General features: G+C 42.6%; 1 protein-coding gene across 1 annotated transcript; it reads right to left on the bottom strand.

The window, feature by feature from the left end:
• Nucleotides 1-952: 952 nt before the first annotated feature.
• Nucleotides 953-12181, bottom strand: abcg4a (ATP-binding cassette, sub-family G (WHITE), member 4a). The gene is made up of 14 exons (XM_071901179.2): nt 11953-12181; nt 6900-7017; nt 6613-6745; nt 6481-6531; nt 6233-6378; nt 5985-6108; nt 5637-5751; nt 5394-5533; nt 2528-2626; nt 2211-2379; nt 2009-2109; nt 1760-1918; nt 1546-1664; nt 953-1178 (listed from the first exon to the last, which is right to left on the bottom strand). The coding sequence occupies exons 1-14, from the start codon at nt 12179-12181 to the stop codon at nt 953-955; spliced, it is 1929 nt and encodes a 642-aa protein (XP_071757280.1).
• Between the last annotated feature and the right edge of the window lie 744 nt (nt 12182-12925).

Below are 12925 nucleotides of genomic sequence, written 5' to 3'. Positions count from 1 at the left end.
ACGATCCTCACTGGAGATACAAACCATGGTGTATCATCCTCTGGCAGTCTTTTTGTTAATGTTGTATTCCTTAGAGAAAAGTCAGCGTATCCTATCTCGTGGCAAGGATATCTGATAAGCTGACCCTAAAGGAGAGAGAGAGAGAGAAGCCTCGCAAGAGTTTTCTGGCACTGAATATTTTTCACTTTTCCCGATGGCGGGAATGGAGAATGTGTCCATCTTGACTCCTTTGTCCCGCGGCGTTGTGAGTGTGGTGTTGTCCAATTCAGTATCAATTAATGGGCTTGCGGTGTGGATCCTGTGGTTCTGGACTTCTGAGTAAAGGTCATTATAGATAACCTTTGCGTTGGAGGGAGAAGTTAGACAAGGTCTTGGATAATCCTGCACCAGAAAGGTCATTACGGCTCCCCCTAAACCCAGTGGACATGGCTTTAGCTCACATAATTGCAGTGCCGTGCGGCGCCTGCTTGGAATTTCCTTGTCCAATAACTACACATCCCAATTTCTCACTATAAGGAAACATGCTTGTTGTTATTATGTTGGGTATTCTGTTCATGTACTGTATAGTGCAGTTACACAACATTCTTGGACAGTAATGGTGATCTTTAAATACTCTTAACAAAAATACTATTAATTGGAGGACAACTAATTATGGGCAAGGGAGGAAAACAACACATAGTCTGAACTAATCTTCCCTTTTCTTCAATAACAAACTGTTTCAAAGATAATATTGTACTGTACAGTTTGGGTGATGATGCAGCACAGCTTTCAGATGATTGTGTGCTGTGTTTATTCTATGTGTGTGTGTGTGTGTGTATGCATGTGTATGTGTGAGTATGTGTTTGTACATGTGTGGGAAAGAGAGAGAGAGAGACTACAGGTTTGCTTACTGTCTCTTACTGCAGGGATATGTGTGAGCGTCCAAATCCATGAGTGGTTGACTATGGACGTCTTAACGCTCCGACTTGACTTTGTAGCGTAGGACCAGGTAGGTGGCCAGTCTGAGGACCAGGAAGAAAACCCCCAGCACCATGAAATCCACATAGAGCTTTGCGTCCTCCACGTCCAGCAGCTGCAGGACCTCCTCCGGCTTTTGGAACTTGCACACCACGCCCGGACACTCCAGCTCTGACCGGTTCATCCCATAGATCGACAGGATCACTCCCTCAAAGCCATACCTGGTTCAGACCACAAAGAGAAGCTATTTGTGACCAAATCCCATGAACCCAGGTTAATTTAAATTGAAAGGAGAACCATTTTAGGTCAGAAAAGGTTTGATGAAAATGCACTTATTTGATTCAAAAATTAAGAATTCACAGAAAATAATTTATTTACCTCTGTCATATAATATGCCAATTTAAAGCTCTGAATACAAAGATCAACAATTGATGAAAAAAAATGTCCCACAATGTGCCTGTTTTCCTATGTAGGCTCGCATTTATAGTAGCTACAGTAGACAGCGGCTGAATATTCTTCATTTATATATATATAGATATTTTTGTTTATATCATGTGGACAACTGCATTAATAAGTGGCTGACAATACCTGACATAGGACACATAAGAGCTCCACTGCAGGTACTTGGGAATGGTGTCAAAATTGACAAAGAAGCCGGAGAAGAGGAGCACAGGTATGGCTGTGACTGGACCCACGAAGGTTGCCACCTGGGGAGCGAAAGAGCATTGTTCATTAAAGCTGTTTTTGATCTAATCTGTCAGTAGTGTAGCAGTAGATACACGTGACATGCGGATGTTCCTACCTGCAGCGAGGTGGATGCAGCCCCTATAAGCAGACCCAGGGATTGGGCGACCAGAGCCGTGGATGTGGACAAGGCCATGAAGAGCAGGTAGCGACCTGCTTCCGGAGGCTGCTCAGTCATCCAGTACACTATACTGCAGTACATGATCGGACAAATCACCTATGAAAGAGGAGGAGAGTTTTTAGTGCCACAAAATCAAGATATATCGTGTAGCCGTGTCCGTGTGCGTTGCATCGCTGTAAACGTTACCTGGAATGGTATGTCAGCCATGGTCTTGGCCAGGTAGTAGGCCTTCAGGCTGTACCAGTAGTTGAGATGTTCCCTTAGAAACACAGACATCTCCAGAGGAACTGTGGAACAATGTTACAAGTCATTAGGACCTTTTAGTCAAACCAGAATATCAACATGCCCAAGTAACGTTTCCAATCCCTCCCCAGACTTAGCATCTTACAGGTGAGGACAGTGGGCATCAGGGCGGCAAACATGAGGAATAGCATGGAAAAGAAGAGGAAGCCGGTGTTGTTGAAGACCTTGCTGGCATCGTTGCCGATGTTGAGATAGAGCAGGCCAATCAGCACTCCAATACATAGATGGGACATCACCCTGAGGTGGGTCAACACCTTGAAAACACACACATCAACAAACACATCAACACAACTCAAAACTCTTCATCTGATACCAACGATTGCTTTTCTTTATCAATCCAACCATTCTCTGTTTGATTTCACATCATTTGAAAATCAATAACTCATCAATTAATTAATTTACCATGTCCCTGCATATCGTAACGAAGGTTCTTTTGAACAGGATGCAGAACTGTGTGAATGTACTGGTGGCAAAGCTGTGTTTCTCAATGGTTCCTGTGTCCTGTGGAGAAAGACAGAGAGGACACAGATTGAGTTATGTGTTACACACAGACACAGCAAAACAGTTATCCCCTTCCCTATGTCATGTTGCAAGAAAACTTTTCACTGGTCTGAAGCATTAAAAATGAGTAGAGGAACGCAAGCAGTCTGATTCATGCAGGTAGCGCAACATTGATTGATTGGAAAGTCTAGTGCTGTCATGCAGCCTAAATAATGTGTGTATTTATCATCAAGTAAGAAAGTTGTGTTATTTTCTGAGATTATTATGCTTGCGTATCAGGTATGGGTCCCGAAAACCCACATCTATTATGGAAGTGGTTCCAAATTCCAAAGTGGTGCCAAAATGTCCCCGACCAATGCCAAAGAGAAGGTTCAATTCCTCTTATTAATGCTGAAGTGTCAGAATGAATATGCATTTTGTCCCTACATGAATAAAAAGTTCACAGAAAACACACTCTGCACCGTACACTCGGTGATGAATGATTGCAGAGATTTGGGAGTGGAAGCAGAGAAGTCAGTGTAGGTTCATATAAAGAAAAGCACTTTTCCCTAGAGGCTGGTACCTGTTAACATACATGTCACTATTGTTGATTAATGTATTAAATCTTAAACAAATAATCAAAGAAGTGGACAATCTGGAGGGCCCAGTGACATTTAACTACGGCAATAGCCTGCAAAAGAAAACTATGAACCTACAGTATGCACAAGAATAGAAAACCAACTTGATCTCCTAGGGTTATGTTTACAGTTACTGGCTGACGCCCACAATAGAGGAAAAGAAAAACTCATAACAAGATAGAGAAGATGAGGGAGAAGGCTGAGAAAGAAGTTTAAGAGGCTCTCAGGCAAAAGCGCATACAAGGTACACCATGTACACTACATGAGTAATGCCATGGTGTAACTGAGAGCGCTCTTGAGATTTACATTTACACTTTAGGCATTTAGCTGATGCTCTTATCAAGAGCGCCTTATCAAGCAGAGAGGCAGAGAAGGAGAGTGAGAGGAAGCTGAGGGAGGCGGAGGAGACAGAGATCGATAGCAAGAGACGAGGAGAGGGGAAAGTGGCTGAGATGCTTGGGGAAAAAATAAGTCATAAAGCGGACTGCAAAGGGTAAAGCGTAGTTCATCACAAAGAACGGCCATTCTCTTTCCTTATCCTGGGAGAGAGTTCATGGATAATTACTGTAACAGTATGTTGGCAGTAAATGGTTATGGGTTTTTGGTGCTTCAACTGTTTTGCTGTTGCAGAGGATCTGGCTTTTCACACAAGCCGACTGGGAGGAATGCCTCTAAAGCACCTCTCTCACATATATTATAACACTGTTCTCTGTCATTAAAGCCCCTACGTGTAGAATGTTTATCTCAATACATTTTTCTCAAATTAATTTTGATAGCATCCTATGATAGCTGTAAGACCATTGGGTGAAAATTGGTTTATTCTAACTGTTGCTTTCTGTGTGTTTACTGTAATTGTCCCCAGGTACGATATGGCACGAAATGTGCAGGACTGACTTAAAGCACAAAGATAAAGCCTCAAACATAGAGCATAAAGAGCAAAGAGAACTCACTATGAATTGCTCTACTTGTTCCTATAAAAACAAATACACAGACAAGTACAGATGCTGTACAGTCCCTTGGCGCCTAGCTAGCTGTGCAGCATCAACTGTTGCTGTAGTTTATGTTTCTACAGTCCTGGAATAATCAGGATAACCTCATCATTCACCGATGTATTGTCAAGAAGAAGAGATCCACTACTAGATTGCTACACTCCGGTAGGTTAGCTCTATTTCAGTATCATAACATAGCAGCCTGTTAGCCAAAATGTTTCGTTAGCATTGCCCAAACTTAATAAATTCCATATCTGGCAAGACTGCTTTGCTAACTCAGTCTAGTTGTAACCAAAGTATTTGCCAGCAAAATATTTTAAATTAGCCACTGCAGTTACAAACATATAAACATACAGTATATAGACCTCGTAAGGGATGTGCGTAAGGGATTTTCCGACAAAACAACATGCAAATGCAATGGTGTTTCGTAGCCAACTTGTAAGTCCTGGATTTTTCCCACCAGCATGTGAATGCACAAGAAGACTGCAGACTTTTCAAATCAATGTGCACATTCAACTAAATTACCATGCACCAATAACGTAACTTTGACAAAAATAAACCCAGGCAGGATGTTCTCTGTGATGGATTACTTATCCTGAGCAAGTTGATTTCTGGTGGCTTAATGAAATGAATGGAAGCAAATAGCTGCCTGGGAGGAAGAACTCATTCAAAAATCTGAAAAAAGTATTGTATGCTTTGGAAAATGGTCGGTAGTAATGTAAAGTATGCGTGCAGTGTAGTAAATGGACTAAAACATGTAAAAAACAGTATGATCCTTTATCTCCAACAAGACTAATAGATCTATTGTGTAAGGAGAGTCTACCTGGATCTGAGTGCAACAAAGACTACTAACATTATCATTGCTGTATGAGAGAGCCATCCTTCATTTCCACGACACTATGGCTGTGTAGATGTAACTTACACTGTGAGCATCATCCATGTGATTAAAGTATCAATCAGTGTTTAATGAATGCAGGTAATCTATCAAAAATCACTGCAGGAAATTGACAAAATTTTGTGTAATTTCCTGTCAATGAACAATTCTTTGAGATGAATAAAAGTGGCCATTTTTGGTGTTGTATGGTTGTAGGGCATGTTTTTTTCTTTAGTATGTGATGAGGGGCAGTTGTTGCTAGTTGAGTGGGCCCGTGTGTCACTCACACTGTGACACTGAGAGTGACAGGAAGAGTCACTTTTGTCACTGGAGTTCTTCTTGCCCTCCTCTGAGCACAGTCCTCCCTGGACGGCCTCAAACAGCACTGGGTTCAGGTCCCCATACTCCCCTGAAGCCACCTCGATGACTGGGGACAGAGAGGGCACGCTAGTGAGAACAGACACCGCTCAACACATGACACACACACACATGCACACCTGCACACATACTCGAGGCATTCCTACACTTACTGAAATCGGCAGGATTGTGGTAAGTGGGGCAGTGAAGGCCCAAGTTCTTCAGATAAGGGATGAGGTACGGGACGGTGCCCTTGTATATGCACTGGCCCTGACTGAGGATGTACAGCTGGTGGAGGAATAACACAGATACAGAGTAATCAACATAGCTCCCAACACACTGGCATTTGCCTCTCTGAATAATACATGAACAACTGACATAACAACAGGCCTGGATATTGACCACTGCACAGATTGTCAGCTAGCTGAAATACATCATGCTACCTGTTAGTGCCACAGTCTGAGAAGCAGCTAATGGAAAACGAGAGTTGTCCAACACTGTAAGCACTCAAGTTAGGCTACCTTATCAAACATCTCAAAGAGCTTGGCGCTGGGCTGATGGATGGTGCAGATGATTGTCCGCCCCCCCTGAGCCAGAGACTTCATGAGGGACACCACCTGGAAGCAGGACGCACTGTCGAGACCGCTGGGATGGGACACACAAGACAAGAGGACAGGAAAAGATAGAGATGGAGAGACAGACAGACGCAGTATTAGTTTGGATTCATGTTTTGTGGAGATCAAGCTGAAATAGGTGAGTCATCTCCTACCTGGTGGGCTCGTCAAAGAACATGACAGGAGGATTGTTGACCAGCTCGAGGGCGATGGCCAGTCTCTTACACTGACCACCGGACAGAGAGATGGTGCGGGTCTGGGCGCACTCCTGAAGGCCCAGAGCAGTCAGGATCTCATCCACCTGGGACACACACACACAGAGGAATGTAGGGAGATTACATAGAGGACGACTGACACAATTGCAACGCAATCACTGAAATGCAACCAATAAATTCAAACTTACAAGTTCTTTTTTGACCTGCACGCTCTCATTCAGTTTCAGATTGGCAGACACCTGAGAGACAGATGCAATTTAGTTAGATTTTGGTCCTGAACAGTAAGATTCAATGAGGTAGGCGTTTTTAGGTGACCTTACCATCATGGCCTCCCGTGCAGTGAGGTGTGGCAGCAGCATGTCATCCTGCATGATGTAGCAGGACATCTTCCTGAAGGTCCTCAGGTCCCTCGGTCGGCCGTTCACCAGGATCTGGCCCTTCATCCCTGTCTCCCTGTTTCCAAATAGACAAAAAAACATGTGACCACATTCTACGCATAATATAGGCCCGTCCATGCACACTTCACTAAGTCAAAAAGATGTGAATATACCAAGACATAAGAAAATTTAAGCCGTTCGGTCCAATCCCACACCCGGCCAGGTCTCACCTGTACCCAGCCAGAATATTCATCAGAGTGGACTTCCCGGCTCCAGAGGGCCCCATGATGCCAATCAGCTCTCTGCTGTTGAATCTTCCTGACAGACACTTGAGCAGGGCTTTGTAACCTGAGAAAGACCAAAAGCTTAATTACTCATAATGCTATAGGTAATTGCTCTGTAATTATTCTCATCAATCATTCTCAGACATTTTTTTTGACATCTATTTCTATCCCTATTGGGAGAACCATCTATTAGGAAAACACCCAAGATGATTGATTGTCAGCTACTTTCGCCCCTAATTATGATTAAAAAAAAAAAAAAAAAAAACAACACAGGAGCAAATAGATATGAAATTATACTAACATTAATTAGCTTTTTTTTTTCTTATTTAAATTGTGCATCTTTGTATTAACACATACTATTTACCATTCACAAAACAATTTTTATATTGGGTTTAGCTTACACTGTGGCTCCCATTGCTTCCAAAAGGCATTGTGAACATCCAAAAGTAATATTATTTATTTTTTGTACATATTGCTTTACCAAGTAGTAAATACAAGCAAAAAAGAAAATCCACAGTAACAGTAAAAAGCAGTGTAAGTAAAGCAAGAAATGTAAAAGCATAAGATAAAAAGGGAGATCATGGCTAATTAATAAGAGATGATAATTACATAAAAGCAAGTCTATAAAAGTGAGTTTTAAGAAGTGATTTAAAAGATGGTACTGATGGGACATTTTTGCCTGTGTCCTAATTCTAATTACGGAAACAATTTCTGATTTTTACTGATACTTCACTGATAGACAGACGACAAAAACAAGCTTCTAGAGAGTGTTTTGACTGCATGTTGGGGGTATTTGGTGGTATGAGGAAGGCCAATTTTAATTCAAAGTTTCTGATGAGGCAACAGATGTAATTAAAGATGTTAGTGGTAGATGTATAATGAAGCAAGTCAATAACACAGTTATTCTGTGATATTTTAGAGTCAGTGCAGATGACAACCATACATTCAGATTCAATGTCTTGTTTATACCCCCTGTGTAGAGATTCACTGTCTTGATTAAAAGAAAAAAAAGGGGGAAAGCTTCGAAAAAAGAGTGTATGAGACACGAATGTAAATATGAGAGACCAAGTTTGGAACTGCTAAAATGTTGATGTTGTTACTGTTGATAATAACAAGTGAGAGTTCCTGCTGACACAAAACGATGAGCCAATGACATTATGTATTCAGTTCGCCTTCACCCAGTGGTAATTTTACACTCATGGTCCATCTGCTTGGCCATGCATGCATAAATCTACTCATTAAAACACCTCTATATCCTCCTGGCGGCGAGAAAGTGAGTCAGCTGGAGTAAGAGTTCAGGTTGAGGCCCTCACCTCCCCCAACCCCCCACTCCATCCCCCCATCCCTCCTCTTCCTGTCTCAGGTTGTGTAATTAGGGGTCCCAGTGGAGTTGCCAGCCCCTTCTAACCCTCACACTATGAGCAAAGCAGTCTAATGGCGGCGCCCCCTCCTCCTCCGCAGTGTTATTACATCAGACCGGCTCCAGTCAGACAGTAGAGCGGCCCCCTGTCAGTGAAGTAGCCCTGCCTTGACATGTGGTGCATACAGATGATCTAACCCGGCGCTGCAGGTCGCGCATACTAATAGTCTTATCTGAGTAAGGCTGCAGGCGCATCCTGATCACTCACTGTGGCGACATGGATAGCTCACCTCCATGCATTGCTGAGGTCAATTGTCCATCTGTGACACCCCAAAGACACACACATAGATTTAATAGTATGGGGTCTTCAGTAGGAAGCGCTGTCACTCAGTTGGTCCAGTCTGATCTCTCACAGTGAGTCACAGGAAATCTCATTGTAATAGATAGGGAATCTAACAGTAATTTATAGGGAATCAATCAAAAAGCAGAGGTTAGGGTGGGGCGGTCACCAATGACACCAGTGGTAGTTCAAACCCCACACCAGGAATACTGTTTTCAGCAAACGTATATGTATACGCATTTATTATTATTATTGTTTGCATTATTTGCATTTTGCACTGTCTCTATAGTTTTATATTATGTACATTACCTTTATTTTTTATCTTATTACCTCTTCTCTTTATAATCTTCTGTAAAGTGATATCTTATCTTATCTTATCTTAAACAAAAGTGTATGAAAAATGAAGGCGTTTTTCACAAACCAGATGTCTAAGTATAACCCACATCTTTTACCTTAACAAAAGTTGTTTTTCTTGCCTCACACTTAATCAGTGTGTGTTGCTTTATCATATACTAACCACTTCTCTAACCTAATCCTAACCTTAAAGGAATACACAAACTCTTTGGAAAATAAGCTGTTTGATCAACTTTGTATCAGTACAAGGAGAAGATGGGTGGCGGTTTTACCTCTGTGTGTCCAATATTTATTTTGTTTGCGAACATACAGAGCACGGGAGAGGCTGCACTGTAGGAAAACAAAAATTGTATTGTATTTCGTAATACCAAACTATTAACTCATTTGCACATGCTATCATGTGCACAGGATAGGTCTATCTCACGGCCTTAACATATAGTTTATTTTTCTCCAGTGGCCATTCCCATGCTGCATACTAACACATCTAGTGCACTAGATACTTGAGAAATGAAACTGCGACCAATCTTCTTATCACAAGATGATGAAAGAGCTTTTTAGCCAAAACGTTGGTGCATTCCTTTGGTGACTATTTTTGTTTTTGTCTGAACATAAACATATACTACAGACAACAGGTGAAATCTTCATATAGGGGATTCCTATACAACTGTGAGCTGCACATACAGCATTTCGGTTCAAATTGGATGAAACCTTGATCATAAATTTTCATAAGCATCCTACCAGGACATGATAAAACATTAGTGAGGAGGCAGCACAGATTAGTGAGCATATCATGCTTGTAATTTTGAGTAATGCTGTGCATGATAATATATTTCGAAAAGCGGCACAGACTAAACAGCGGAGAACATGTATAAGCTGGGACTTTATCTCCCACAAATGACAACACGCCTCTTCCTAACAAACAAAAATCATCGAAGCAAGTGTGGAGAAGAGCAAGCAGCAGTAAATAACAGAATGCAGAGCCCAGATCACCAAGAGGCATGTCAACTCTCTCTCTCTCCCTCTCTCTCTCTTTCTCTCTCTCTCTCTCACACATTCACACACACACAGAGACACTCTCTCTCTCTCCCTCCTCCATGGCTGAGCTAGTGTTACACCACTAAGTAATCTCCCTTGGGAGGAGAATACCCTCAACATGAAAGCAGGTCACAGCGGCTTCATCATAACAGGGATAAATGGTTGCCCTCCCCAGGAACAGCCTACAAAAACAGATGGAGATAGAGGGCGGCTCATGCCTCGCCTAACCTTCCTTCCACCAATAAAAGACACAAGCTCACCCTCTCCAGTCACTTTGCACTTGTCTTCCTAATATTTTATGGAATACGATGAAATCATACATAGCACCCTCTTGGTTATCTCATTCTGTTCGTCGAAGACATTTTTAGGGATGAGTCATGAGGAGCGTCTCAGTGACTCAAAGACAGACGCATTTCTTCCTGACATCATGGGTTCAAGACTCGCTGTTTGTGTTGCATATCATCCCTTTTCTCCTATCTTTCCTCTCTCCCAGCTGTATACTAATTCAACCAAAATGCCTTAAAATTAAGGGGGTGTTTTTTTGTTTTTTCCTCCTGAAATTATTGAATACAAAAGCACACTATAATGGAACTACAATGCTACTACAACGCTCTTCTCTGTGTGATTACACCTATTCTTCAGCTTTGGTGAAGCAATGCAGAAAAGACCTGTTCTGACATAATTTCTTTGTTCTGATTACTGCCTCCTGACCTGAGACACAAACACCAGCAAGCCCATCAGAATGACCTGCATGTCAAATATAAGCAATAAGTTGATAATGAAGGGACGGCGTGTGATTTTATGTCAGTTGGAGAGGCAGAAAGGGGTTAAGCAGGGCATGTGCGGAGCTGCTAAGGTGACCTAGACTGTGTGTCAAGGGGGGGGCTCAGTCAGATTGGAAATAGCTGGAGTGAAATGACTAGCCAGCCTCCTTATCATAGGCACTGCTCTCTCGGTAAAAGCTGAGACACTTCCTGTTCACACATCATCAGACTGATAGGCTGAGGCAGGCGTCCCGCTGAGGCAGCATAAACAAAGGGAGAAAGCACAGGTTGATTTAGATGAGACTACTGAGGAAACACGACGCGCTACGTGCCTCAATATAAGAACAAAGGCTGATCTATTGACCGGTGCTCAGGAATCCCTTGTTGTTCCTGTTTCCTCGCTGTGATCCGCCTCCTCGTTTGTCACCTCTACACACTCAGGTTTCACAGTGGAACAACAAACATTCCTCCACCAGGCTTTCACAATGCACATCGATATCGGACAAGATGATTGACAGTAACATAAGAAAAAAGGCAATACATCATGTACGGCCTGTCATAAGGATAACTGGTGGAGAATGTACATAAAGATTTCTTTTCAAGTCCCCCTGTCCCTGCCCTGCTAAACACATATAAGGTAACCATAGCTAAACAGAGCAGTTTACAGTGGGTGGTTGAGCTAAGACAGAGAGGTATGACCAACCCCGGCACTGAAGGCTGGAGACTCAAAGTCTCGTCATTAATAAGGGTGGTGAGTTTAAATGCCATTCATATTTCATGAGCGGATCAATCATGGGTTTGACTCTCTGCCATAGCCTATCGTCAGAGAACACAAGGAAGGAAAAGGGAGGAAAGGAGCTTGCCAGCCTGCGAGTGTAAATTATTTACTATGTCTAAACTCTGCTGAGCGCAGCAAAGCTACAGGCGCACTGCCTGCTACAACATGGTGGACGTCTGTGTCAGTGTACGTGTGTCTGTGTGTGTGTGTGTGTATGGGGATGGGGGGGGTGCACATGTGTCAGAAAGATGGAAAATCTTTTTTTTTTTTAAACATCGAGAAGGCTTTTAAATGCCTCTTTGAAATTTCAGCGCTCCAGATATTGATCATCACGGGCGGTGCTTGCTCATCCCTCATGCTCGCAGTACCTCTTCTCCTCCAGCAGGGGCCCTCGCGGATGGTGTAGGAGAGCTCGGTGAACTCCAGGTCCACGGCGGAGCGGCGGGGCAGGTGGGAGAAGCGCTGGGCCTCAGTGATGTGGTTCTCCACCTTCTTCAGGTGGGTGAGCAGGGCCGCCTCCTGGGGCGCGCCGCTGTGGAGTTTGGTCTCCTCCATGGGGATGCTGACCGACCCCGGCTCCAGCGTCCTCTCAGCCATGCCGGAAGCCTGGGAGAAAAGGAAAAATTAAGTAAAAATTGGTAAAAGTAAAATTGGAGAAAAATGTTGCACAAGCATCCCCTTTCACCATTCCTCCCACCTATTCCTACATTTTCATTCCAGCCTGAATATGTAGAAGCTTCAGCTATTCATTTATTTTGACCTGAACAAGTTGGATCTATCTTTCATTATTTTTTATCTTCCATTATTTTTCATTCATTTTTCATTCAAGTCAGGTTAGTGCCTTGAATCTGCAGTGTTTTCATCTGAAATTTCCAACTTGTGACGGATTGCTATGAATAATTTTTTAATAATTATGAATAAAAATGCCTACTGGTGTCTGGTGCAGTCTCATTTCAAGAACTACAGAGATTTGATTAATAATATTGGCAATGAAAAAATCAGGACAATGAACAGGACAAACCACTTTAACTGAAATGAAACTTAACAAAATATAAGCCAATGATCAAAATGAAGTACTGATTGATTGATTGATTGATTGATTGGTTGGTTAGTTGAATGATAGATTAGGAATTAAAAAAAAAAAAAAAAACCTATCTCCATATCCTGTGTTATCCATGAGGAAACTGCTGGCTCAGCAGAGGCTTGAGCACAAAGGCATGTGGTGGGAATGATGTTAGGGTGATTGCAGACATCCTCTTAAAAGTAGGTGCTGGACATGATCTGATTACAGCTTATTCTATGGACCGGCTGGACGAGGGGAATGAGATTCCGGGTGTGAGG

This window comes from Centroberyx gerrardi, chromosome 11 (genome assembly GCF_048128805.1).
Source record: "Centroberyx gerrardi isolate f3 chromosome 11, fCenGer3.hap1.cur.20231027, whole genome shotgun sequence".
NCBI classification, from domain to species: Eukaryota; Metazoa; Chordata; class Actinopteri; order Beryciformes; family Berycidae; genus Centroberyx; species Centroberyx gerrardi.
The sequence above is the reverse complement of the archived record's forward strand: the minus strand, read 5'-3'. Positions and strand labels throughout refer to the sequence as shown.

What these genes read in the sequence shown, in the direction of transcription:
- abcg4a (XM_071901179.2), bottom strand. Translation starts at nt 12,181, where the DNA reads ATGGCTGAGAGGACGCTGGAGCCGGGGTCGGTCAGCATCCCCATGGAG. An exon ending in CCACAATCCTGCCGATTTCA is followed by an intron (nt 5,534 to 5,636) that starts GTAAGTGTAGGA and finishes CTCTGTCCCCAG; the next exon opens with TCATCGAGGTGGCTTCAGGG. An exon ending in TCTTATGTGTCCTATGTCAG is followed by an intron (nt 1,179 to 1,545) that starts GTATTGTCAGCC and finishes GGTCTGAACCAG; the next exon opens with GTATGGCTTTGAGGGAGTGA.